Source organism: Hippocampus bargibanti, linkage group LG02, assembly GCF_051943395.1.
Source record: "Hippocampus bargibanti isolate YZ-2025 linkage group LG02, ASM5194339v1, whole genome shotgun sequence".
NCBI classification, from domain to species: domain Eukaryota; kingdom Metazoa; phylum Chordata; class Actinopteri; order Syngnathiformes; family Syngnathidae; genus Hippocampus; species Hippocampus bargibanti.
In genome coordinates this window covers 35,048,123-35,075,559 of record NC_142735.1, presented here as the reverse complement: position 1 = coordinate 35,075,559, position 27,437 = coordinate 35,048,123, and the positions used below count along the sequence as shown (strand labels likewise).

General features: G+C 39.7%; 1 protein-coding gene across 1 annotated transcript in view; it reads right to left on the bottom strand.

Annotated features, from left to right (window-relative positions):
• Window positions 1–27,437, bottom strand: part of LOC148902527 (histone-lysine N-methyltransferase, H3 lysine-36 specific-like) — a 41,695-nt gene that overhangs the window by 8,780 nt on the left and 5,478 nt on the right. The window contains 17 exon segments of the mRNA XM_088991146.1: window positions 3,789–3,905; window positions 3,994–4,263; window positions 5,542–5,654; window positions 7,341–7,546; window positions 10,021–10,177; window positions 10,310–10,489; window positions 11,642–11,842; window positions 13,034–13,157; window positions 13,435–13,527; window positions 14,656–14,838; window positions 14,924–15,016; window positions 16,936–17,021; window positions 17,943–18,171; window positions 19,186–19,310; window positions 21,813–23,454; window positions 24,813–24,985; window positions 26,116–26,257. Coding sequence (XP_088847272.1) covers window positions 3,789–3,905; window positions 3,994–4,263; window positions 5,542–5,654; window positions 7,341–7,546; window positions 10,021–10,177; window positions 10,310–10,489; window positions 11,642–11,842; window positions 13,034–13,157; window positions 13,435–13,527; window positions 14,656–14,838; window positions 14,924–15,016; window positions 16,936–17,021; window positions 17,943–18,171; window positions 19,186–19,310; window positions 21,813–23,454; window positions 24,813–24,985; window positions 26,116–26,257 — 4,134 coding nt within the window.

Below are 27,437 nucleotides of genomic sequence, written 5' to 3'. Positions count from 1 at the left end.
CGCACGTCCAATTAACGGTGTACAGTGATACCTCGGTTTACAAACGCCTTGGCTTGCGAACTTCTCGGTTTACGAACGTTAAATTTATGAACATTTTACCTTGGCATACGAACTACTTTTCAGGATACACACGGAGCTGCCACAATGAGTGATGTGTTGTTCGCGAACGAGGCCGAAAATGGCAGCAGGCTTGTTTTGGTCCTCTATTCCCCGCCCCCAGTCGTCGGTTAAAGCCACGCGATTGGTCAAGAACGGAGCAGTGAGGGGAGGTGGTTTAAACACGACAGAGAGAGAGAGTCACAAAATGGATAGAAAACGGTGAAATTTGGACTCATTTCAACGTTGATAGTTCAAAGGCAGAGTGTAGACTGCAAGGTTAAAATTCCCATCAATCAGGCTCCACAAGTAACCCGCACTAGCCATCGGTTCAATTTGAAATGAAAATACTACAAGCAAGGGAACCAGCTATTAATGAAGTTTAGAGTGTGTCTGCTTGCATCTTTTGCAATATCACAATTTCCAAGATGTACAACCCAGAGCTCCTTGAGACACTTTATGCAAAAAAGCTATCCATTCCATCAAGCCATCAACTACCATCACAAAGGTCAATAATCCAACTTTATTATACAGTACAGTTTAGTTCTTTAATTATAATACCATATCACATTTATTATACATAAAATAAGGTATACTTTGTGTAGTTTTAAAGCTTAGAAAATTAATAAATAGAAAATTATGTTTTACGGGTACCTGGGAACGGATTATTCTCATTTGAATGGTTTTCTATGGGAAATTAATTTTTGGGATACACACTTTTCGCCTCACACACCCTTTCTGGGAACCAATTATGTTAGTGAGCTGAGGTAAAAGGGACAGTGTGAATGAGGGTATTGTCGGCGAGAAAGCACTGAAACTTCACTCGGATATCAAGATGCAACAACATCAACGACCATCACAAAGGTAAATAAAACGACTTGATTATACAGTACAGTTTATTTCTTTAAATACAATATAATATCACATTTATTATATATAAAATAAGGTATACTTTGTGTAGTTTTAAAGCTTAGAAAATTAATAAATAGAAAATTATGTTTCACGGGTACCTGGGAACGGATTATTCTCATTTGAATGGTTTTCTATTGGAAATTAATTTTTGGGATACACACTTTTCGCCTCACACACCCTTTCTGGGAACCAATTATGTTAGTGAGCTGAGGTAAAAGGGACAGTGTGAATGAGGGTATTGTCGGCGAGAAAGCACTGCAACTTCACTCGGATATCATCAAGATGCAACAACATCAACGACCATCACAAAGGTAAATAAAACGACTTTATTATACAGTACAGTTTATTTCTTTAATTATAATACCATATCACATTTATTATACATAAAATAAGGTATACTTTGTGCAGTTTTAAAGCTTAGAAAATTAATAAATAGAAAATTATGTTTCACGGGTACCTGGGAACGGATTATTCTCATTTGAATGGTTTTCTATTGGAAATTAATTTTTGGGATACACACTTTTCGCCTCACACACCCTTTCTGGGAACCAATTATGTTAGTGAGCTGAGGTAAAAGGGACAGTGTGAATGAGGGTATCTTCGGCGAGAAAGCACTGAAACTTCACTCGGATATCAAGATGCAACAACATCAACGACCATCACAAAGGTAAATAAAACGACTTGATTATACAGTACAGTTTATTTCTTTAAATACAATATAATATCAGATTTATTATATATAAAATAAGGTATATTTTGTGTAGTTTTAAGGCTAATTTAGGCAAAAATTATGTTTTATGGGGACCTGGGAACGGATTATTCTCATTTTAATGGTTTCTTATGGAAAATAAAGGTTTGGAAGACGAACTTTTCGCCTTACACACACTTTCTGGGAACCAATTATGTTAGGGAGCTGAGGTAAAAGGGACAGTGTGAATGCGGGTATTGTCGGCGAGAAAGCACTGCAACTTCACTCGGATATCATCAAGATGCAACAACATCAACGACCATCACAAAGGTAAATAAAACGACTTTATTATACAGTACAGTTTATTTCTTTAAATACAATATAATATCACATTTATTATATATAAAATAAGGTATATTTTGTGTAGTTTTAAGGCTAATTTAGGCAAAAATTATGTTTTATGGGGACCTGGGAACGGATTATTCTCATTTTAATGGTTTCTGATGGAAAATGAAGGTTCGGAAGACGAACTTTTCGCCTCACACACCCTTTCTGGGAACCAATTATGTTAGTGAGCTGAGGTAAAAGGGACAGTGTGAATGCGGGTATTGTCGGCGAGAAAGCACTGCAACTTCACTCGGATATCATCAAGATGCAACAACATCAACGACCATCACAAAGGTAAATAAAACGACTTTATTATACAGTACAGTTTATTTCTTTAATTATAATACCATATCACATTTATTATACATAAAATAAGGTATACTTTGTGTAGTTTTAAAGCTTAGAAAATTAATAAATAGAAAATTATGTTTCACGGGTACCTGGGAACGGATTATTCTCATTTGAATGGTTTTCTATTGGAAATTAATTTTTGGGATACACACTTTTCGCCTCACACACCCTTTCTGGGAACCAATTATGTTAGTGAGCTGAGGTAAAAGGGACAGTGTGAATGAGGGTATTGTCGGCGAGAAAGCACTGAAACTTCACTCGGATATCAAGATGCAACAACATCAACGACCATCACAAAGGTAAATAAAACGACTTTATTATACAGTACAGTTTATTTCTTTAATTATAATACCATATCACATTTATTATACATAAAATAAGGTATACTTTGTGTAGTTTTAAAGCTTAGAAAATTAATAAATAGAAAATTATGTTTCACGGGTACCTGGGAACGGATTATTCTCATTTGAATGGTTTTCTATTGGAAATTAATTTTTGGGATACACACTTTTCGCCTCACACACCCTTTCTGGGAACCAATTATGTTAGTGAGCTGAGGTAAAAGGGACAGTGTGAATGAGGGTATTGTCGGCGAGAAAGCACTGAAACTTCACTCGGATATCAAGATGCAACAACATCAACGACCATCACAAAGGTAAATAAAACGACTTTATTATACAGTACAGTTTATTTCTTTAATTATAATACCATATCACATTTATTATACATAAAATAAGGTATACTTTGTGTAGTTTTAAAGCTTAGAAAATTAATAAATAGAAAATTATGTTTCACGGGTACCTGGGAACGGATTATTCTCATTTGAATGGTTTTCTATGGGAAATTATTTTTTGGGATACACACTTTTCGCCTCACACACCCTTTCTGGGAACCAATTATGTTAGTGAGCTGAGGTAAAAGGGACAGTGTGAATGAGGGTATCTTCGGGCGAGAAAGCACTGAAACTTCACTCGGATATCAAGATGCAACAACATCAACGACCATCACAAAGGTAAATAAAACGACTTGATTATACAGTACAGTTTATTTCTTTAAATACAATATAATATCACATTTATTATACATAAAATAAGGTATATTTTGTGTAGTTTTAAGGCTAATTTAGGCAAAAATTATGTTTTATGGGGACTTGGGAACGGATTATTCTCCTTTTAATGGTTTCTTATGGAAAATGAAGGTTTGGAAGACGAACTTTTCGCCTTACGCACACTTTCTGGGAACCAATTAAGTTCGTAAAATAAGGTATCACTGTACTCCACCAAAGCAAACTGTATTTCCTGATGAAATTTAGGTTTTTAATTCACTTTTATGGCCATCGGGGTCAAAATCTTACCTTGTCTAATGTTAGCATGTAGAAGTTAAAGATGTCTTTTTCCTGAGCATATTTAATTCGGGCCCGGCATTCCTCTTCATCGATCACCTCACCCACGTATTCACTCACAAAAGCTCCCTGCGAACAAATTAGTAATAAGAGAAATTAGAAGGGAGAAGAAAAAATACAATAAAAACTTAGCGATGGCACTTGATTTTCAACCCACTTTTTTGATATCAGAAACGCTGCGCAATCCCCAGCCACGCGACAGCGTCCTGAATATCTCCACAACCGTGTATTGACGTTTTGTGAAGGTCTGGTTCTGACATCGCTCGCCAGCAGCGCAAACTTGAGGATGGCACTCGTACAACAGCATGCGATTAATGCATTCCGAATCCACGCTACACGGGTTGTCGTCTGACGCCTTACAGTTACAGCGTGGGACCTCCGATAAATCAGCTGTGATGATTTGGACTTTCCCAATTGGCTTGTTGACCTAAGAAGACAAGAAAAGTCATTTGATTGACCTGAAAATAGTGGTGACAAAAAAATTCATACAGACGCTCCCCAGTTAATGAACAAGATACGTTCCGAGCGGTCGTTCGTAAGGTGAATTTGGTTGTAAGTTGCTTCGGTGTTGCTTCAGTGAGATCTCAACTTACAAACACCTTATCTTACAAACTTTTCGTCTTACAATCTTCAAATTTCTGAAAATTAAACCTTATAATAAGCCCTATTTTCATAATACACACCCACCACGGCTGGCGTAGTGATCTTCGGCGGAAGCACACGAGCGAACAGCACCAGAGGTTAAGTTACCAACAGTCCTTATGGAAGGTGACTCTCCTTCCATAAGCCATCAACGACCATCAAAAAGGTAAATAAAACTTTATTGTACAGCAGTTTATTTCTTTAGTTACAGTCCTCATGTAATGTGCCTCTCTTTCCAAACAGCAATTCCGTTTGCCATTCCATCAAGCCATCAATGACCATCACAAATGCAAATAAAGTGACTTTATGATACAATGCAGTGTATTTCTTTCATTACAATGCAATAGCACATTTATTATACATAGAATAAGGTATGTTGTGTGTAGTTTTAAGGCTTATTTAGTTGAAAACTATATTTTATGGAAACCCTGGAATGGATTATTCCCATTTTAATGGTTTCCTATGGGAATTTTTATTTTGAGATACACACTTTTCACCTTACACACTCTGTCTGGGAACCAATTAAGTTCGTAAGTTGAGGTCTCACTGTATTTTGTATGGAATGTATGTTGAAGTCAAACACTAAACGGACAAGTACAAAACACAGACGCTCGTCAAATACATTCACACCTACTGTAGTACAACGACATACGATGATACATCAGTTCACAAACTTAATTGGTTCCCAGAAAGTATGTGTGTGAGGCGAAAAATTCGTCTTCCGAACATTTATTTCCCATAAGAAACCATTAAAATGAGTGGGAGTGGGAGGAGGAGCGAGGGAGGGAGTTACTGTTTGGAAGGAGAGTCACCTTCCATAAGGACTGTGCCCTCCTAGCTGCTTTTTATTAATCCAAATCAAGTCGAGTTTTGAAAGGTGCTTATAAATTAAATGTATTATTATTACTATTGCTACTATTATTATGATGATGATGATTATTATTATTATTATTATTATTATTATTATACTGTACCTGCAAAAATGTTCATATGTAGCATTATTCGTAACTTGAATGTTCGTAAGTTGGGGAGTGTCTGTACCCATTGAAAAAAAAAACCATACCTTAATGTGTTTATATGGAGGAGGTTTCTTATGAATCTTTCTATCCTCCTGTAGCTGCTTCATTTCCTTTTCAGATTGAAGTTCTTTGAATCGCTCCGCTGCTTCAATCAGGGCTAGCAACAAAAACACTCTCGTTTACTTCTGTGTGATCCATCGATGAAAAGGTTTCTTCAGCCTATCATCTGTACTTCTTTGAAGGTGTAGGACGCTTCGCTTCTTATCCAAGAAGCTTCGTCAGCGAACTAAAAATACTTTATCAACATTGCAGGGATAATACTAGTGGGCCTCAATCGGCAGTACACATGCGCCTAAAAGCTAGCAACCGCTCATTTGACGACAGTAAGGTTAAAATGTTAGCGAAAGAAAATCGATGGTTTGAAAGGGGGAGTAAAAGAAGCTATTTTCATAAAACAGCAAAACCCTTCACTAAATCGCCATGGTGGGCGAGGTTTAATTTGGATCGATATTACAGCAAACTTCTTCGACCACATCGGCTTAGTTATGCTGATGAGGTGATACCAGAGCAAATGGGGCAATCAGGCCAGTCGTATACCATACTCAGTCAAGATAATAGAAACAATCAGCTTGCTATCTATTTGAGTTACTTCCGGGTTGAGTGAATGCTGGCGCGTGGGGCTGCCGCTCCTCACCCGCAGAAAAAAATATCCTGTGACTGTAAAGTGTCCCTGAGAGTTTTGATTGAAAGGTGCTTAAAAATGAAATGTATTATTATTATTATTTTGTTATTATTAGTATTCTTCTTCTTATTATTATTATTGTTTTGTTGTTATTATTATTGTTATTATTATTTGGATTTGAAAGGAACGACATCAGACTATGGCATAAATGAAATTTATTATGATTATTATTATGGTTATTATTATTATCATCATTATTATTATTATCATTATTATTATTACAGTACTATTATTATTTGGAAAGGCGCTTAGAAATAAAAAGTATTATTATTATTAGTAGTAGTAGTAGTAGTAGAAAATGCCGGAAAAGAAGAAGTCGTATTAGTAGTATTAGTATCAGTATTATTAGTATTCGTATTATTAGTCCTTTTATTAGATTACAGTGTCCTTGAGAAATTTGAAAGGCGCTTAGAAATAAAATGTATTATTATTATTATTAGTAGTAGTAGTAGTAGTATTTAGTAGAAAGGAAAAGTAGTATTAGTATTATTATTAGTAGTGGTAGTATTAGTGGTATTACTATTAGTAGTATAAGTATATTTTATTATTATCATTATTATTATTATTATTATTATTATCCGCCACCTCTGGACAGTAGGGATATATATATATATATATATATATATATATATATATATATATATATATATATATATATATATATATATATATATATATATATATATATATATTTATATTTATTATCGTTCACTCGACCCGGAAGTAACTCAAATAGATAGCAAGCTGATTGTTTCTATTATCTTGACTGAGTATGGTATACGACTGGCCTGATTGCCCCATTTGCTCTGGTATCACCTCATCAGCATAACTAAGCCGATGTGGTCGAAGAAGTTTATATATATATATATATATATATATATATATATATATATATATATATATATATATATATATATATATATATATATGGCCAGAGCTACCAGCAAATTTTTAGTTTCCTGACGAAGCCTCTTAGATAAGAAGCGAAACGTCAAAGAAGTCCAGATGACGGCTGAAGAAACCTTTTCATCGACTCTCGTTTACTAATGACACTCAAAAACAAAATGGAGGTTATTCCAAACGCACAAGAGCACAGCTTACCTTTTTTATACACGGCGTCGGCCCCCTTGCCCATTTTCTCAATATTATGTGTGTCACCCTCCATGTAAGGAAATACACGAGCATGGTAAGTCCAGACAAAATCTTTGGAGCCAAAAAACTGCACCGGAAACTCCCCGACATCGTGTTTTAGCCTTAAAATGTTATTTGGGACGTCTTTGGTGAGACATACTTCGGCAGGCCACCACCTAAAAACCAAAGCATTTGAGTTAGGTCACATTTCAGAAATACTGGATGCATTCAATGATTTTAAAAATACAGTAATACCTCAGCTTACGAACGCTTTAGCTCACGAACCTTTCACCTTACGAACATTAAATTCGCGTGGATATCGTTTTAGCATACGAACTAGTTTTCGGCGGACGAACCGAATCACATAGCGCCACGGTGGCAGGCGAGCTAGTTTTCTTTGAGTGCAGACATGCTTTGTTATCAAGTGGAGTACTTTTGCTATTATGGGACCGAAAAAGACCCAACCACAGGCTAGCGTTTAAACCGAAGAGCAGAAGAAGGAGATCATTGAAAAACAGACACAAAGTGAGCGTTTGTGTGACTTAGCGTACCACTACCAGTATGCTAAGTCGACCATTGCTACGTGTGGCTAAGGGTGTTTCTGTGTTGTCTAAGCAACGGTCTCAGGCAATGGAAGAGGTTGAAAAACGTCTGTTGATTTGTATTAATGAAAAACAGCTAACAGGGGACACTCTTTATGGAAGGTGACTCTCCTTCCAAACAGTAACTCCCTCCCTCCTCCATTCCACCAATCCATCAACTACATCACAAAGGTAGATAAAACAACTTTATTATATAGTAGTTTATTTATTTAATTACAATACAATAGCACATTCATTACGCGTAAAATAAGGTATATTTTGTGTAGTTTTAAGGCTTATTTAGGAAAAAACAGAATGATTCCTCACTAAGAGTCAATATACAGTGATACCTCGGTTTACGAACCCCTTTGCTTACGAACTTTTCGGTTTACCAACGTTAAATTTATGAACATTTTACCTTGGCATACAAACTTTTTTCGGCATACACACCGAGCTGCCTCAAAGAGTGATGTGTCGTTCGCGAACGAGCCCGTTGTTCTAACAACAAAATGGCAGCTGACTGTTTTTGTTCTTTATTCCCCGCCCCCAGTCTCCGGTTAAAGCCACGTGATTGGTCAAGAACGCAGCAGTGAGGGGGGTGGGGTTTACAGATAGAGAGAGAGTGAAGGATGTGTTTTATTTTATTTTTGTTGTTTTTGAAAAGGAACATTGGTGCTAGGAGTGCATTTGTATTACATTTTTAATTGTTTGCTTTCATAACAAAAAAAAAAAAACACACACGACACATCTATACAGTAGTCGCCTAAACTTCGAAACATGACATGTAGCAACATGCGCTCTTGTTAGCTTAATAGCAAAAAAACCCCGCCATTTTTATTTTATTTTATTTTGATCAAAAACAAGAAGGGTCCCATTACCTCGAGCAAACTTTTGCCCATCGCCATAAAACACCACTCATTTTTATCGATCACGTCACAATATCGAGTTAGAAATACATACATAGTAGCGTGTGGCTGCCGCTGCTTACCCTCAGAAAAAATATCATGTGACTGTAAAGTGTCCTTGAGAGAGTTTTGAAAGGCACTTAATATTATTAGTATTATTACTATAAACAGGCAAGATTCTGTTTGATAGCTATCTAGCTAGCTCGCTAGCTATAGTTATCTAATAGCTTGCTAACTATCTTTCTATCTATTTGAGTTATTCCGGGTTGAGTGAACGCTGGCGCGTGTGACTGCCGCTGCTCGCCCATAGAAAAGCTTATCCTGTGACTGTAAAGTGACCTTGAGAGTTTTGAAAGGCGCTTTGAAATGAAATGTATTTATTTATTTATTTATTTATTTATTTGAAGCCGTTCTCCCAAAAAAATGCCTGCCGACTTTTTTTGCCTCTATTCCCCGCCCCTAGTCTTTGATTAAAGCCACGTGATTGGTCAAGAACGCAGCAGTAAGCGGGGGAGGTGGTTTAAACATTAAAGAGACATGCAGACGACAGAGAGAGAGTGACAAAATGGATAGAAAACAGTGAAATTTGGACTCACTTCAACTTTGATTGTTCAAAGGCAGAGTGTAGACTGTAAGGTTAAAATATCCCATCAATCAGGCTTCACAAACAACCCGCACAAGCCATCTGTACACTTGATGCAAAAAGCCATCAACCCAGCTGAACAGAATACAATTGATGAGGAACAAGATAAAATTATCACAGAGAAAGCACCTACAAGGGATCATTCTTCAAGATGGTGAAAGGCTACGTTCCTCATTGAGTGTTTAATGCTGATGAAAGCGGCCACTCCATTCCATCAAGCCATCAACGACCATCACAATGGTAAATAAAATGACTTTATTATACAGTACAGTTTATTTCATTCATTATAATACCAAAGCACAATTATTATATATATAATAAGGTATATTTTGTGTAGTTTTAAGGCTTAGAAAATTTAGAAAATTATGTTTAATGGGGACCTGGGAACGGATTATTCTCATTTTAATGGTTTCCTATGGGAAATTAATATTTGAGATACACACTTTTCGCCTTACACACTCTGTCTGGGAACCAATTAAATTCGTAAGCCAATGTATCACTGTATAACATGTGGACCATACCTAAAACGTCCCCATTTGACCCAGAGGATGTCCTTAATCCGCGGCCTTTTTCCTGCCTTGCAATCATTGCAGAACCAGCTGCCCTGAGGTATCTCCATATTGAGACATTCCTGATGAAAAGCAGCAGGACAAGCTTCACAGCAAAGCAGGCTGCCTCCTGTTAAAACCAAAGCAAAAGCATTCAAGGCAACGATGGGAGTTTTTTTTTTTTTTACTAGTAGCAAAAAGAAAAACACAACCTAGACGACGGATCCATAAACTATAAGGAGGAGATTGGACAAATAACTACCTTCAGAGCACACAAAGCACCAACTAACATTGATGTGCTCGTGATTCTTGCAGCCCTTCCGAGGAGTGAAGTGGTTTGGACAAAGAAAACCGTTGTTAGCTAGCACCACGCTGCCGGCTGCCATGCAGTTGTCATTTGCGTGATAAGCCACGGGGCAGCGCACACAGCGAGCTAATCGCCCTGTAAAGTATGAGAACAAAGAGAAACGTATTTAGGAATTTATAGAAATGTTTTCATGATTAATTGCGGTTCCATCAAAATAAATACATTGGTGGGTATGTTTAGGGAGATAGGTACAGTGATACCTCGGCTTATGAACCCCTTGCGTAACAAACTTTTCGGTTTACGAACGTTAAATTCACGAAAATTTAATCTTGACATACGGTTAAAGCCGGCCGTGATTGGTCAAGAACGTAGCAAGGAGGGGGAGGGGTTACAGAAACAGCTGCAAATAAAAAATAAATAAGCAGACGACAGAGAGTGAGAAAATTGATTAAAAAACAAGACTCCTTTCAACTTTATTGATAGTTCAACGGCAGTGTCGACTGCAAGGTTAAAATATCCCATCAATCAGGATCCACAAATAACTCGCACAAGCCATCTCTACACTTGATGCAAAAAGCTATCAACCCAACTAAACAGAATACAATTGATGAGGAACTAGGTAAAATTATCGCAGAGAATGCACGGCAACTTCAGTCGGTTATTGTCAAGAGGCGACCTGGAAATTAATCATCCATTGATGATTTCAAGGATAGCCACGGATGGTTCGACAACTTTAAGCGTCGTACAGGGATTCATAGTGTCATTCGTCATGGTGAGGCAGCCACTTCTGACGATAAAGCTGCCAAAGCTTACAAGGAATCATTCCTCAAGTAGGTGGAAGAAGAAAGCTACGTTCCTCATCAAGTGTTCAATGCTGATGATACTCCACTCCACTCCATCAAGCCATCAACGACCATCAGAAAGGTAAATAAAACGACTTTATTATGCAGTACAGTTTATTTCTTTTATTACAATACCATAGCACATTTATTATACATAAAATAAGGTAGATTTTGTGTAAATTTTAAGGCTTATAAAATTAGAATGTTGTTTTATGGGGACCTGGGAACGGATTATTCACATTTTAATGGTTTCCTATGGGAAATTAATGTTTGGGATACACACTTTTCGCCTGACACACTCTGTCTGGGAACCGATTAAATTCGTAAGACAAGGTATTCTCTCTGTATTACTGAAAGTTACTAATCCAACTAGTTTACAACTGATGGGACAGTTTGTAGAAATGGCTAACATTTCAAAATCCCGAAATCAGATCAAGCTTCTTACCTTTGGAGCTGCAAGCATTGAGAGGATTGGCAATGTGACACGACAAACAAACGTGTAAAGGGCAGCGGAAGCTTTTGTTATGGCGTTGCGTAGCTGAAAAGGCCATGATGCAGTCGGTGTGATAGAACTTCCCACACAGGGGGATCATACAGCGCTTCACGCTATCACCAGACGTCTTACACACAAAGCATGTGTGAATACCTGAAATTGTAGCATAGGAATATTGTTCATTCAGTTCAAAAAATGCTAACACAAACTAGTCAAAGTCCTTTTAACTCATTCACTGCCATCCCAGAATTTATTCGGGAATTGAAAATATGATGTGGAGCGTGATATTTTCTCGCAGGGGTGCAGTTAAAGCGCTGGTCAGACCTCTGGCAATGTTTTTTCCTTTCCACGAGGTGGCAGGATTTGCCTTTTGTCCATTGTTAGCACTTTGTGACAGTTTCAGCTGTTGTTAAAATGCTATATAAATCATTATGGCTGTCTAGCTAGCTAGCTATTAATTACATGACTATCTAGCTAGCTAATTATTAATTATATAGCTCGATAGCTAATGGCTAGCTGTTATATAGCTTTCTATCTAGCCAGCTATTAGCTAGCTTTCTATCTATTAGAGTTACTTCCGGGTTGAATGAACGCTGGCGCCTGTGGCTGCCGCTGCTCACCCACAGAAAAACTTTTCTTGTTTTTCTGTGGGTTTCTGGAGTTATCTGAGCTGGAAATGGGGGGCAACTGTACAAAATAATAATAATAATAATAATAATAATAATAATAATAATAATAATAATACATTTCATTTATACATGCTTTGCAAAACTCTCAAGGTCACTTTGCAGTCACATGATCAGTTTCTCTGTGGGTGAGCAGCGGCAGCCACACGCGTTAACTCAATCCGAAAGTAACTCAAACAGATAGAAAGCTAGCTCGCTAGCTAATAGCTAGAGACATGGATAGATAGCAAGCTAGATAGCGAATCGAAAGCTAGCTAGCTCGATAGCTAATAGCTGGATAGATAGCTAGCCAGCTAAATAGCAAATAATACATTTCATTTCCAAGCGCTTTTCAAAACTCTCAAGGTCACTTTACAGTCACAGGTTAAGTTAAATAGCTAGCTTGATAGATAGCTAGCTAGATAGCTATATAGCTAATAGATAGCTAATAATAATTATTATAATAATCCATTTCATTTCATTTCCAAGCGCTTTTCAAAACTCTCATGGTCACTTTACAGTAACAGAATCAGTTTTTTGTGGGTTAGCAGCGGCAGCCAATATTTTGTGGAAGGTGAAATTTGAGTGAAAATGACAAAAACCCTGGCACTGGAGTGGACACATTTTTGCACATCGTCTGGCAGTGAATGAGTTAAGAAAGACGGACGCCGTCACTCACCGGAGATGCATTGTTGGCAGAGAAATTTCCCTTTGGGTGCTTCAGATAAACCAATACACTGTGGATGAAAGGCTCCATAACAATGGCCGTCACATAGCAGAAGATCTCCTGTCCTCTCACACATCTACACAAAAGCATCATCACAATCAAGTCCAAGCACCACCGCTTCACAAGTACGCTGCTCATATAACTCCAGATCCATATCATTTAGGAATTAACTGTTTTATGATGAAAGAAGAGAGTCTAAATTTTCTTATGCTGCATTGAATGTTGATGTAGTCCTAAAACTCAATATTCTGTGGGTCCTGGAATTTGAGTGACAATGACAAAAACCCTGGCACTGGAGTGGACACATTTTTGCACATCGTCTGGCAGTGAATGAGTTAAGAGGATAACTTTACCTGGCAGACATTCTCCTTTAAGGAAACAACACCAATTTTCCCTTTGACATCCACTTGGGAACACGAGCTGTCCATCAAACCGGCATCGGGCACCTACGGAATATTAATACAGAACCTTCATTTATGCTAAGTAACAGATGGACATCGATGAAAAGGTTTCTTCAGCGTCATCTGTACTTCTTATAATACTAGTGGGCGTCAATCGGCAGTACATATGCACGTAAAAGCTAGCAACCTCTCACTTGACGACAATGAGTTTTAAAATCTTAGCGAAAGAAAAATAGATGGTTTGAAACGGGAGTAAAAGAAGCTATTTTCATAAAACAGCAAAACCCTTCACTAAATCGCCATGGTGGGATGAGGTTTAATTGGGATCGTGCTTACAACACACTTCTGAGATCGTTATCACATAATACATTTCATTCAAAGCGCCTTTAAAAAGTCTCTGAGGACACTTTACAGTCACTGGATATTTTTTTCTGCGGGTGAGCAGCGGCAGCCACACGCATCCATGTTCACTCAACCCGGAAGTAACAAAGTTAAAAAAAACAAAAAAATAAATAACATCATTTACCTAAAAAAAGCCCTTTCACAACTAGGGCTTCATGGGCTTAGTTATGCTGATGAGGTGGTACCAGGGAAAATGGGGCAATCAGACCAGTCGTAGACCATAATCAGTCAGGACAATAGAGGTAATCAGTGTAGCCTCAGGAAATAGTCCTCTGCTCCCCCCCCCCCAACCTTAGAGCATGGACCTATCAAAGCAGAGGTCTGGCATAGCCACCTCTGGACAGTAGGGATATATATATATATATATATATATATATATATATATATATATATATATATATATATATATATATATATATATATATATATATATATATATATATATATATATATATATATATATATATATATATAGGGCCAGAGCTACCAGCAAAAAAAAATGTTAGCTGATGAAGCCTCTTGGATGACAAGCGAAACATCCGATACCTTCAAAGAAGTACAGATGACGGCTGAAGAAACCTTTTCCCAGAGCTACCAGAAACATTTTAGTTCGCTGACGAAGCCTCTTGGATGAGAAGCGATACGTCCGACACCTTCAAATTTGTACAGATGACGGCTGAAGAAACCTTTTCATCGATGGACCACTCCTGTACGACTAAGAGCTTCCACGGACGTAATCGAATTTTGGAGTTACGGAGCTGACGTGAGCACCTGGGCTTTTGGAGTTCTAATGTCTGTTGTCCGTTTCTCCTCAGGGTTGCAGGGCATCAATTTGGCCTTCTGTTGTTCAGGGGACTTGTTTGGAATAACATCTTCAGCCTCGGAGGTTGGAGTGGTGGGAAGAGGTACGGAAGATGTGCTGGGAACACATTTGGCTTTCTTGACAGGCGCAAGCTGTTAAGAGGAAAAGTATTTTAATTCAAGATTATTTCAAAATCCGAATGAATTTGGTTAATAAATAGTTGTGACAAATACTGACCGGGTGTTCTTTAACGTTAAGCTTGTGGGGAATCACAGTTTTCTCAATTAAGACTTTCACTTCAGAGAAAATGTTTAGAGGGTCTTTTGGGTCCTGTGTGAAAATAGGATAACATTCAAAATAAATAAATACATAGAAGGGAGGCCTTCCGCGATTGCCCCGCGACACCACGTTGCACGCATACGAACACGCATGCCGTGGTGGGCAACAGCCGCAGCGGCCCCGAACGTGAACGGAATAGAAAGATTAAGACAGAGGGAGAGACACAGAGAGAGACAGATTAAGAGAGACAGAGACAGGCAGAGACACAGAGAGAGAAAGAGAGTGACAGAGAGGGTGAGACGCAGAGACAGAGAGAGAGGCAGGAAGAAAGAGACAGGTAGAGACAAAGAGACAGAGGGAGAGTGAGACACAGAGAGACTGTGACAGAGAGAGAAAGGAAGAAAGAGACAGACAGACAGAGACGGAGAAAGAGAGCGAGAGAGACAGTGACACACAGAGACAGAGAGAAAGAGAGAGAAACGGGAAGAAAGAAATATACAGAGACAGACACAGAGAGAGACAGAGACACAGAGAGAAATAGAGAGAGAGAGAGAGACAGAAAGACCGACAGAGGGGGTGAGAGAGACAGACAGATACAGAGAGAGACAGAGACAGACAGAGACACAGAGACAATGACAGAGAGAGAATGAGACACAGACACAGAGACAAAGATACAGTGAGAGAGACAGAGATACAGAGAGAGAGCGAGACAGAGAGACAGTGAGACAGAGAGAGAGAGACAGACACAGACACAGAGACAGAGACAGTGAGACACATAGACAGACAGAGAGAGTGACAGAGAGAGAGAGACAGGAAGAAAGAGACATACGGAGGCAGACAGAGAGAGAGAGAGAGAGAGAGACGAAGATACAGAGAGAGAAACAGAGAGAGAGAGACAGAAAGACCAACAGAGAGGGTGAGATGGACAGAGAGACAGACAGAGAGTCAGCGAGAGAGAGAGACACAGTCACAGAGATACAAAGATAGAGACTGAGACAGAGAGAGACACAGTGAGAGAGAGAGACAGAGAGAGAGAGAGAGAGAGAGAGAGAGAGAGAGAGAGACACAGAGAGAGAGAGACACAGAGAGACAGACAGACAGAGAGTCAGCGAGAGAGAGACACAGTCACAGATACAAAGATAGAGACTGAGACAGAGAGAGACACAGTGAGAGAGAGACAGAGAGAGAGAGAGAGAGAGAGAGAGAGAGAGAGAGAGAGAGAGAGAGAGAGAGAGACAGACAGACAGACAGACAGACAGAGAGTCAGCGAGAGAGAGACACAGTCACAGATACAAAGATAGAGACTGAGACAGAGAGAGACACAGTGAGAGAGAGACAGAGAGAGAGAGAGAGAGAGAGAGAGAGAGAGAGAGAGAGAGAGAGAGAGAGAGAGAGAGAGAGAGACAGACAGACAGACAGACAGAGAGTCAGCGAGAGAGAGACACAGTCACAGATACAAAGATAGAGACTGAGACAGAGAGAGACACAGTGAGAGAGAGACAGAGAGAGAGAGAGAGAGAGAGAGAGAGAGAGAGAGAGAGAGAGAGAGAGAGAGAGAGAGACAGACAGACAGACAGACAGAGAGTCAGCGAGAGAGAGACACAGTCACAGATACAAAGATAGAGACTGAGACAGAGAGAGACACAGTGAGAGAGAGACAGAGAGAGAGAGAGAGAGAGAGAGAGAGAGAGAGAGAGAGAGAGAGAGAGAGAGAGAGACAGACAGACAGACAGAGAGTCAGCGAGAGAGAGACAGACAGAGAGTCAGCGAGAGAGAGAGACACAGTCACAGATACAAAGATAGAGACTGAGACAGAGAGAGACACAGTGAGAGAGAGAGAGACAGAGAGAGAGAGAGAGAGAGAGAGAGAGAGAGACAGAGAGAGAGAGAGAGAGAGAGAGAGAGAGAGACAGACAGACAGACAGACAGACAGACAGCCCAAAGAGCAGCCACTCCCTCCCACTACTGACCTCCTCCTTTGAAGAAACTGACGCTTCTTCAATGGCACAATCCAAACGTTTTTGAGACAGCTTGCGAGGCCTTTTTCTTTCGGAATCTGTAACTCAGAACAGACCGATCTCAGCATGCGACATACACGAACAAGTCATGCGATTGTGGATACTCTAAAATACACTGATGCCTTGGCTTACGAACTTAATTGGTTCCCAGACAGAGTGTGTAAGGTGAAAAGTCTGTATCCCAAAAAATAATTTCCCATAGGAAACCATTAAAATGAGAATAATCCGTTCCCAAGTCCCCATAAAAGATAATTTTCTACTTTTTAATTTTCTAAGCATTAAAATTACACAAAATCTACCTTATTTTATGTATAATAAATGTGACATGATATTATTAAATTATATTATAATTAAAGAAATAAACTACTATATAATAAAGTGGTTTTATTGACCTTTGTGATGGTCGTTGATGGCTTGATGGAATTTAATCAGCATTAAACACTTCTTGAGGAACGTAGCCTTCTTCTTTCACCATCTTGAGGAATGATCCCTTGGAGGTGCTTTCTCTGCCATCATTTTACCTAGTTCCTCATCGATTGTGTTCTGTTTAGCCGGTTTGATAGCTTATGCCATCAAGTGTGCAGATAGCTTGTGCGGGTTGTTTGTGGAGCCTGATTGATGGGATATTTTAACCCTGCAGTCTACACTCTACCTTCTGTCACTCTCTCACTGTCGTCTGCCTGTCTCTTTAATGTTTAAACCACGCCCCCTCACTGCTGCGTTCTAGACCAATCACGTGACTTTAACCGAAGACTGGGGGCGGAGACCAGAGGACAAAAACAGTCGGCTGCCATGTTGTTGTTAGAAGAACGGCTCGTTTGCGAACGACACATCACTCATTGCGGCAGATCCGTGTACGAAAAAAGTTCGTATGCCAAGGTAAAATGTTCATAAATGTAACGTTCGTAAACCGGAAAGTTCGTAAACCGAGGAGTTCGTAAACCGAGGTATCACTGTACCAGATTTGAGAGTTAGATGAGCTTCCTCGGCTGTGACCGCATCATCAGAGGGTTGACTTGGGGCTGGGGAAGTCAGCAGCCGATCAGCCCATTGATCCTGAGATTGATCGTCCGCTTTTATAGCTGGAGACGTAGAGGCCGCTACGGAGACTGGTGGTGAGCCAAGAGATTCCGATGTGATGCTGAGATCCAGGACTGGTGACACGTTTTCACTGGAATGGTGAAGAACCTGAGAGGAACACATGCAAGGTATCAAAAAGCAACAATAGAGTAAAAACAAGACAAGGTTCAGTGATACCTCAGCTTACGAACGCTTTAGATCATGAACTTTTCGCATCACGAACATTACATTCGCGAACACAGTCTTGACTAAAGAACTAGTTTTCGGCAGAGAACCAAACCACGCAGCGCCATGGTGGCTGGCAGAATAGTTTTCGGCGGATGAACACCAAACCACATGGTCGAACAGCGCCAGGGTGGCTGGCGAACTAGATTTAGTCAACACCTTTCTTTGAGTGCAGATGTGGTTTGTTATCGAGTGGAGTACTTTTGTTATTGTGGGACCGAAAAAGACCCCACCACAGGCTAGTGTTAAGCCGAAGACGACACAAAAGAAAATTACATTGGAGATCATCAAAAAAACACAACCGAAATGTATGTTTGTGGGACTTAGCGTCCCAGTACTAGTATGCTAAGTCGACCATTGCTACGTGTGGCTAAAGGTGTTTCTGTGTTGTCTAAGCAACGGTCTCAGGCAATAGAAGAGGTTGAAAAACTTCTGTTGATTTGAATTCATGAAAAGCAGCTAGCAGGGGACAGTGTGAGTGAGGGTATTATCGCCGAGAAAGCACAGCAACTTCACTCGGATATCATCAAGAAGCAACCTGGAAGTTCGTCATCCATTGACAACTACCATCACAAAGGTAAATAAAATGATATTATTGTATAGTACAGTTTATTTCTTTAATCACAATGCAATAGCACATTTATTATACATAAAATAAGGTATATTTTGTGTAGTTGTCAGGCTTATTTAGTAGAACATTATGTATTATGGGGCCCTGGGGACGGATTATTCTCATTTTAATGGTTTCTTGTGGGAAATAAAAGTTTGGAAGCTGAACTTTTCGCCTTACACACACTTTCTGGGAACCAATTAAGTTTGTAAGCTGAGGTATCACTGTATATTGATGGACAGATGTCTTGAATGTTGTACCATATGGCACGGAAATGATCGTATTACCGTATCACTTGAGTCTATGCTGTTTTTTGCCGGTTTCCTTTTTGGGGTGAAAATGTGTTCATATTCTTCCGTGGATTCCAGGATTCTTTTCGTTGGTTTCCGGAGGCGTTTGTTGTCAAATAGACCTGCATGAAAACACACAAAAAAAACATATTAGAGTCATTTTTAACTACCGTATTTTCCGGTGTATAAGGCACACCCAAATGCCTTGATTTTTTTTCAAAAGATGACCCTGCGCCTTATATATATGGAATGAGTTTATATGGATATATGTAAAAACTTTGACAATACGCCATTGATTGGGGGTGCGCTTTATACTCCGGTGCGCCTTGTATATGGAAAAAGTAGGAAAATACATCATTCATCGGGGGTGTGCCTTATACTCCGGTGCGCCTTGTATATGGAAAAAGTTGGAAAATACACCATTCATTTGGAGTGCGCCTTATACTCGACGCATTTTATATATGGAAAAGGTTTGTAAATACATCATTCATTGGGGTGAGCCATAAACTCCCGTGTGCCTTATATATATGGAAAATTTGTAAATACAGTAAAGTCTCGTTATATCGATATCGGATATATCGATAGTCCCGGTTATATCGATACTATTTCTATGCACGCACGGAGAAAATTACATGCAAACATGGTCGGATATATCGATAGTCCCGGTTATATCGATATTTTTTCGGACTCCCTTGAATATCGATATAACGAGACTTTACTGTATACCATTCATTGGCGGTGTGCCTTATACTGTGTTACGCCTTATATATGGTAACATTTGAAAATACACTATTTATTGGGGGTGCGCCTTATAATCCTATGAAACTTACATACGGAAATATTTGAAAATACACCATTCATTCGAGGTGCGCCTGATACTACGGGGCACTTTATATATGGAAAAGGTTTCAAATTATCCCATTCGTTGGGGGTGCGTCTTATACACCGGTGCACCGTGTATATGGAAAAAGTAGGAAAATACACCATTCATTGGGGGTGCGCCTTATATTGTGGTGCACCTTATATATGGTAATATTTGAAAATACAGTATTTATTGGGGGTGCGCCTTATACTCCTATGTACCTTATACATGGAAATGTTTGAAAATACACCATTCATTAGGAGTACGCCTAATACTCCGGTGCACCTTATATATGGAAAAAGTTTGAAATTATCCCATTCGTTGCGGGTGCATCTTATACACCGGTGCACCTTATATATGGAAAAAGTAGGAAAATGCACCATTCATTGGGGGTGCGCCTTATACTGTGGTGCACCTTATATATGGTAATATTTGAAAATACAGTGTTTATTGGGGGTGCGCCTTATACTCCTATGTACCTTATACATGGAAATGTTTGAAAATACACCATTCATTAGAGGTGCGCCTGATACTCCGGTGCACCTTATATATGGAAAAAGTTTGAAATTATCCCATTCGTTGGGGGTGCATCTCATACACCGGTGCACCTTATATATGGAAAAAGTTGGAAAATACATCATTCATCGGGGGTGTGCCTTATACTCCGGTGCACCTTATATATGGAAAAAGTAGGAAAATGCACCATTCATTGGGGGTGCGCCTTATACTGTGGTGCACCTTATATATGGTAATATTTGAAAATACAGTATTTATTGGGGGTGCGCCTTATACTCCTATGTACCTTATACATAGAAATGTTTGAAAATACACCATTCATTAGGAGTACGCCTGATACTCCGGTGCACCTTATATATGGAAAAAGTTTGAAATTATCCCATTCGTTGGGGGTGCATCTCATACACCGGTGCACCTTATATATGGAAAAAGTAGGAAAATACATCATTCATCGGGGGTGTGCCTTATACTCCAGTGCACCTTATATATAAAAAAGTAGGAAAATGCACCATTCATTTGGGGTACGCCTTATACTCCGTCACATTTTATATATGGAAAAAGTTTGTGAATACATCATTCATTGGGGGTGCACCATATACGCCGGTGCGGCTTATATATGGAAAAAAGTTTGAAAAAACACCATTCAATGGGGGTGCGCCTTATACTCCGGTGCACCTTGTATATGGAAAACGTTTGAAAATACACTACTGATTGGGGGTGCGCCTTATATATGAAAACATTTGGAAAATACATTATTCACAATTTAAAAATACACTATTCACTGAGTGTGCGCCTTATACTCCGGTGCAGCTGATATAGGTAACAACCGACTTACGACTGTTTCTACTTACGACAACCTGTACTTACGACCACAACCTCCAGACCCTATTTTTACCATTTAAATTCTACGCCTGGTACCACAACGCGCTAGCAGGCCGGTGACGCGTACGACAATTTTGGCCAGCCAGCCAGCATCTCACTCTCGTACAGCAATCGACCGTGTGATCACACCAGAGTTTGCAAGTCATTTAGCCTACCAATCTCTATTCAACAGTTTGAATGTATTTCGACTTACGACCATTTTGATTTACGACCGTTTGGTCGGACCGGAACTCGGTCGTAAGTCATATGTTACCTGTATATGGCAAAAGTTTGAAAATACACCATTCATTGGGGGTGCGCCTACACCGAAAAATATGGTATTAATTTAGCTGAGCCAAACAATACCAGTAGTTTTTCGTCTTACCAGCTCCACTGCTTTCCTCAGAGTTATAATCTGACATCTTCTCACCATCCAAATGAAAATCTGGAGATGTGTCTGATCCGTTGACCTCATTCTCCTCGACCATCTGCCAGCGCTTCTTTGGTGCAATGGGAGAATCGAACCTCGTGTCAAGGTGAGTGTCGGCGGTCTCACAGTGAACCGGATGATTCAATTCCGCTAAATCAGCATGGCCATTGACAAATTCCCTGCCGAAAGCCAAATCGGAGGAAAGACCGGGTGACTGAAGCTTGACTTTAGCGGGAAGTCTCTGTTTTCGCCGTTGTTTGTCAGCGTTCTCCAACTGAGAAGGAAACTTTTCATATTTAAAAGTGCCGGCTGACATGAAAGATTTCGTCCTCCACTTGACTTTCACCGGTGACGATTGTCCCGATTCTGCAATGTCTGTTTTGATTGGTTGGATCATAGTAGCAGACGAAGGAGAAGGAATAACTAAAGGCTCTTCTTTAATCAACAGAGGTGGTGGTGGGACAACCAGAGGTCTCCCCTCCTTTGCTCTGGTGTCATGAACGTCTTTGAGGAGCATGAGGAAAGTACTGAATTTATAATTCGAATCGGGCCGAAATGACGTACGCTGGGAGTCGCCGTTTTCGTCAACAAGAGACTGAAACGTGACTTCCTTGGTATCCAGGAAAGCATCCATGGGACACAAAGACGAAGTAGGGGAGGAAGATGAAGAGCTAGCAGGGCTAACGTTTTCCGTCTTGATAGGATGAGGAAAGGAATCTTTTTGGTCTACACCAGGAGACTTTTTTAATGCACCAAGGCCATTTTTTTTCTTATCAGGCTTCCTCGTACGCTTTTTCGAAGTCTGATTTACACAGAATGACGTATCAGTGATGGCTTCCCAACAAGGAGACGGTACAGTTTTTAACAGAGCTGAATCACGAGGTTCTTTCAGGCGACAATCGTCAGGGCGATCGGACATTTGGTTTGCAGTCGGTGCACCTCGGAGTTCAGTCTCCAGCAGATTTCCAGGGAGTTTTTTGATTGGTCCGCGTGAAGTTCCTTCATTGTTTTTCAATTTGTGATTTTTACAGTCCAAAATATCGGAAAAAGCGCAATCAGGATTATGGTCACAATCCAGGAGAGGTTCTGCGAACGTTGTTTGGACTTGTGCGAAGGGTTTGTTCACTTCCTGGACTGGAGATGACGTTAAGCGCTTTGGATAATGGAACACAGGAAAGGTTTCCAAATCCGTATAAGGTGAGGAGGACTCATTTGAGTCTTTTTTCAGTGCCTGGTTTGATGTACGAACGTCCAGTGTATCTGGAAAGACCGGTGATACTGTTGACCCACTGATAATATGGCCAAATATGTCTGACAGACATTTTTTTCTCTTTTGGCAGGTTTTGCTTTGAGTGAACAGAGTTCCGGTTGAGTTTTTGGCAATTTGGTGCTCAGTGCTTCTAGGAACAGTTTTGGGGGATAAGAGTTGACCAGCGTCTTCATTGAAACAGCGGGTCTCCTGAGGTGGGCCAGGTACCATATCCTCTCCGTTGAGAGAGACTGCAGGAAAACACTTAGTATTCCATTGTTGCGTGGAGAGCAAATGTTCAGCTTGCATCACGCTGGCATCCCATGCGGACTGCAGACTTTTGGGTACCTGCAGATAGTAGAAACAACACGTCATGGAGCTTCAGGACAGAAATCATACTTTGGAAAAAAAGAGAAGATATTTAAAGTGCGGTAAGAGAACCAGTGGCCAGGTGAAGCCAATACAGTGATACCTTGGTTCACGAACCTCGTGGCTTACGAACTTTTCGGTTTACGGAGGTTAAATTTATGAAAAATTTACCTTGGCATACAAACTATTTTTCGGGATACACACGAAGCGGCCACTCCATTCCATCAAGCCATCAACGACCATAATCAAGGTAAATAAAATGACTTTATTCTGCAGTGCAGTTTATTTCTTTAATTATAATACCATAAAACATTTATTATACATTTTTATTTTGTGTAGTTTTAAGGCTTAGAAAATTAGAAAGTAGAAAATTATGTTTTATGGGGACCTGGGATCAGATTATTCTCATTTTAATGGTTTCCTATGGGAAATTATTTTTTGGGATACACACTTTATCTCGGAACCAATTAAGTTCATAAGCCAAGGTATCACTGCACGATGCGAGATGTTCTAGACAGGCAACCATTTGCAAACTTGCTTTTGTGCTAACAGTAAAAGTAGCACGGGAATAAAAAGGCAACGTTGCACTCTCTCTCTCTCAGCAATGATCAATGACAATTTACTGTCAAGTGAAGGCGGCAAAGGAATGCTAAACAGTCGAGCTAGCTATCAAGCTACCTACAGAGCTATCTATTTTCTATCTGTGAGTTATCTATTCTATTAGCTAGCCATTAGCTATCTATTAGCGGTCTAGCTGGCTGGCTAGCTATCTAGCTAGCTATCGATTAACGGTCTGGCTGGTTGGCTAGCTATCTAGCTTACGATGTATTAGCTAGCTAGCTTTCTATCTATTTGAGTTACTTCCGGGTTGAGTGAACGCTGGCGCGTGTGGCTGCCGCTGCACAACCACAGAAAAATTTATCCGGTGACTGGAAAGTGACCTTGAGAGTTTTGAAATGCGCTTATAAATGAAATGTATTGTTATTATTATTATTATTAGTAGTAGTAGTAGTAGTAGTAGTAGTAGTAATAGTAGTAATAGTAGTAGTAGTAGTATTAGTATTATTACGTGTCGCCTAGCTGGCGATCTATCTGCTATCTATTAGCTGTCTGGCTGGATAGCTATCTATGTAACTGGCTATCTATTAGCTAGCAAGCTAGCTCTCCATCTATTTGAGTTACTTCTGGGTTGAGTGAACGCTGACGCGTGTGGCTGCCGCTGCTCACCCACAGAAAACTGATCCTGTGACTGTAAGGTGACCTTGAGAGTTTTGAAAGGCGCTTAGAAATGAAATGTATTATGATTATGATTATTATTATTATCATGAGTGATTTACCATGTACTTGTAGTCTTTCTCCTTCTGCTTCCCTCTCGGTCTTAGCTTGGGTAGCTCATCAAACTGATAGCTCCCTTTGAATGGAAAAATGGCTTTCCCCGAGACCCAGGCACACTCCATTATGGCGCCAATCGTCTCCAGGAAGTACAGGCGACAGGGACGGGGACTATGCACTACAACGAAACACATACATGAAAAAATTAAAATACAGGTAATATCCAACTTACGACCAAGTTCTGTTACGACCAAACGGTCGTAAATCGAATTGGTCGCAAGTCGAAAAACATTCAAAATGTTGAATAGAGACTCAGGCAATCACACGGTCGATTGCTGTGCGAGAGTGAGATGCTGGCTGGCTGGCCAAAATTGTCGTACGTGTTGCCGGACTGCTAGCGCGTCGCGATGCCAGGGGTAGAATTAAAATTTTTAAAATAAGGTCTGCAGGTCATGGTCGTACGTATGGGTGGTCGTAAATCAGATGTTACCTGTACAGTGATACCTTGGCTTACAAACTGATTACTGAAAACATCTCGCATCGTACAGTGATACCTTGGCTTACGAACTTAATTGGTTCCCAGACAGAGTGTGTAAGGCGAAAAGTGTGTATCCCAAAAATTAATTTCCACAGGAAACCATTAAAATGAGAATAATTCGCTCCCAGGTCCTCATAAAACATAATTTTCTATTCTCTAATTTTCTAAGCCTTAAAACTACACAAAATATACCTTATTTTATGTACAGTAAAGTCTCGTTATATCGATATCGGATATATCGATAGTCCCGGTTATATCGATACTATTTCTATGCACGCACGGAGAAAATTACATGCAAACAGGGTCGGATATATCGATAGTCCCGGTTATATCGATATTTTTTCGGACTCCCTTGAATATCGATATAACGAGACTTTACTGTATAATAAATGTGCTATGGTATTATAATTAAAGGAATAAACTGTACGGTATAATAAAGTCGTTGTATTTACATTTGTGATGTCGTTTATGACTTGATAGAATGGAGTGACCGGTTTCATCAGCTTAAGCACTTCTTCTTTCACCATTTTGAGGAATGATCCCTTGTAGGTGCTTTCTCTGCGATAATTTTATCTAGTTCCTCATCAATGGTGTTCTGTTTAGCTGGGTAGATAGCTTTTTGCATCAAGTGTACAGATGGCTTGTGCTGGTTATTTGTGGAGACTGATTGATGGGATATTTTAACCTTGCAGTCTACACTCTGCTTTTGAACTATCAAGGATGAAACAAATCCAAATTTCACTGTTTTCTATCCATTTTTTCACTCTTACATTTCATCTTGGTGTGAAGGCCCAATTGAGGGTCGCAGAGAACCCGGCAGGGCCACCATGGCCGTCTGTTGAACTTTGCCCACACCAAGTCGCCTTCCACATGTTGAACTGATGGAGGAGGTCTTGTTTTTGGACTCTTGGACTAAGGGAGGAAATTCAGTCATTGGTTTCAAATGGATTAATAAAACAGGTGAAAATGCATCTGCCCAACAAAAACATTTGCAATGATGAAATATGACATGCAATTTCAGAAAAGTTCCAGGATTAGCGTCACAAAAGACATATTGCATTTCAAACCCAAAATACTGAACAGGTTTTGCCCTTCAGTCCAAAAAAAAGTCTTCTGGAATCATCCATGACACATGACCCCGGCAATCAATATGTTGTCCAACACTTCAAAATCTGTCACCTAGAGCTTAGTATGGCAAAGGGTGGGCAATATATACCGTATTTTCCAGTGGATAAAGCGCACCCCCAACGAATGGTGTATTTTTGGTGGTATGGTGTAACATTTCCATATATAAGGCGCACCTGTGTATAAGGCGCACCTTCAATAAATGAAAAAAAGTTACCCAAAAATATCTAAATATATAAAACTTTTCCAAATACAGTGATACCTTGGCTTACGAACTTAATTGGTTCCCAGACAGAGTGTGTAAGGCGAAAAGTGTGTATCCCAAAAAATAATTTCCCATAGGAAACCATTAAAATGAGAATAATCCGTTCCCAGGTCCCCATAAAACATCATGTTCTACTTTCTAAGCCTTAAAACTACACAAAATATACCTTATTTATGTATAATCAATGTGCTATGGTATTATAATTAAAGAAATAAATTGTACTGTATAATAAAGTCGTTTCATTTACCTTTGTGACGGTCGTTGATGGAATGGAGTGGCCGGTTTCATCAGCATTAAACATTTGATGAGGAACGTAGCCTTGTTCGTTCACCATTTTGAGGAATGATCCCTTGTAGGTGCTTTCTCTGCTATAATTTTATCTAGTTCCTCATCAATTGCGTTCTGTTTAGCTTGGTTGATTTTTTGCATCAAGTGTACAGATGGCTTGTGCGGGTTATTTGTGGAGCCCGACTGATGGGAATTTTAACCTTGCAGTCTCCACTCTTCCTTTGAACTATCAAAGTTGAAATAAGTACAAATTTCACTGTTTTCTACCCATTTTCTCATTCTCTCTGTCGTCTGCCTGTCTTTTAATGTTTAACGGCCTCACTCTCACTCTCACTCTGTCTGTAACCCCTGCCCCCCCTCACTGCTGCGTTCTTGACCAATCAAGTGGCTTTAACTGAATACCGGGGGCGGGAA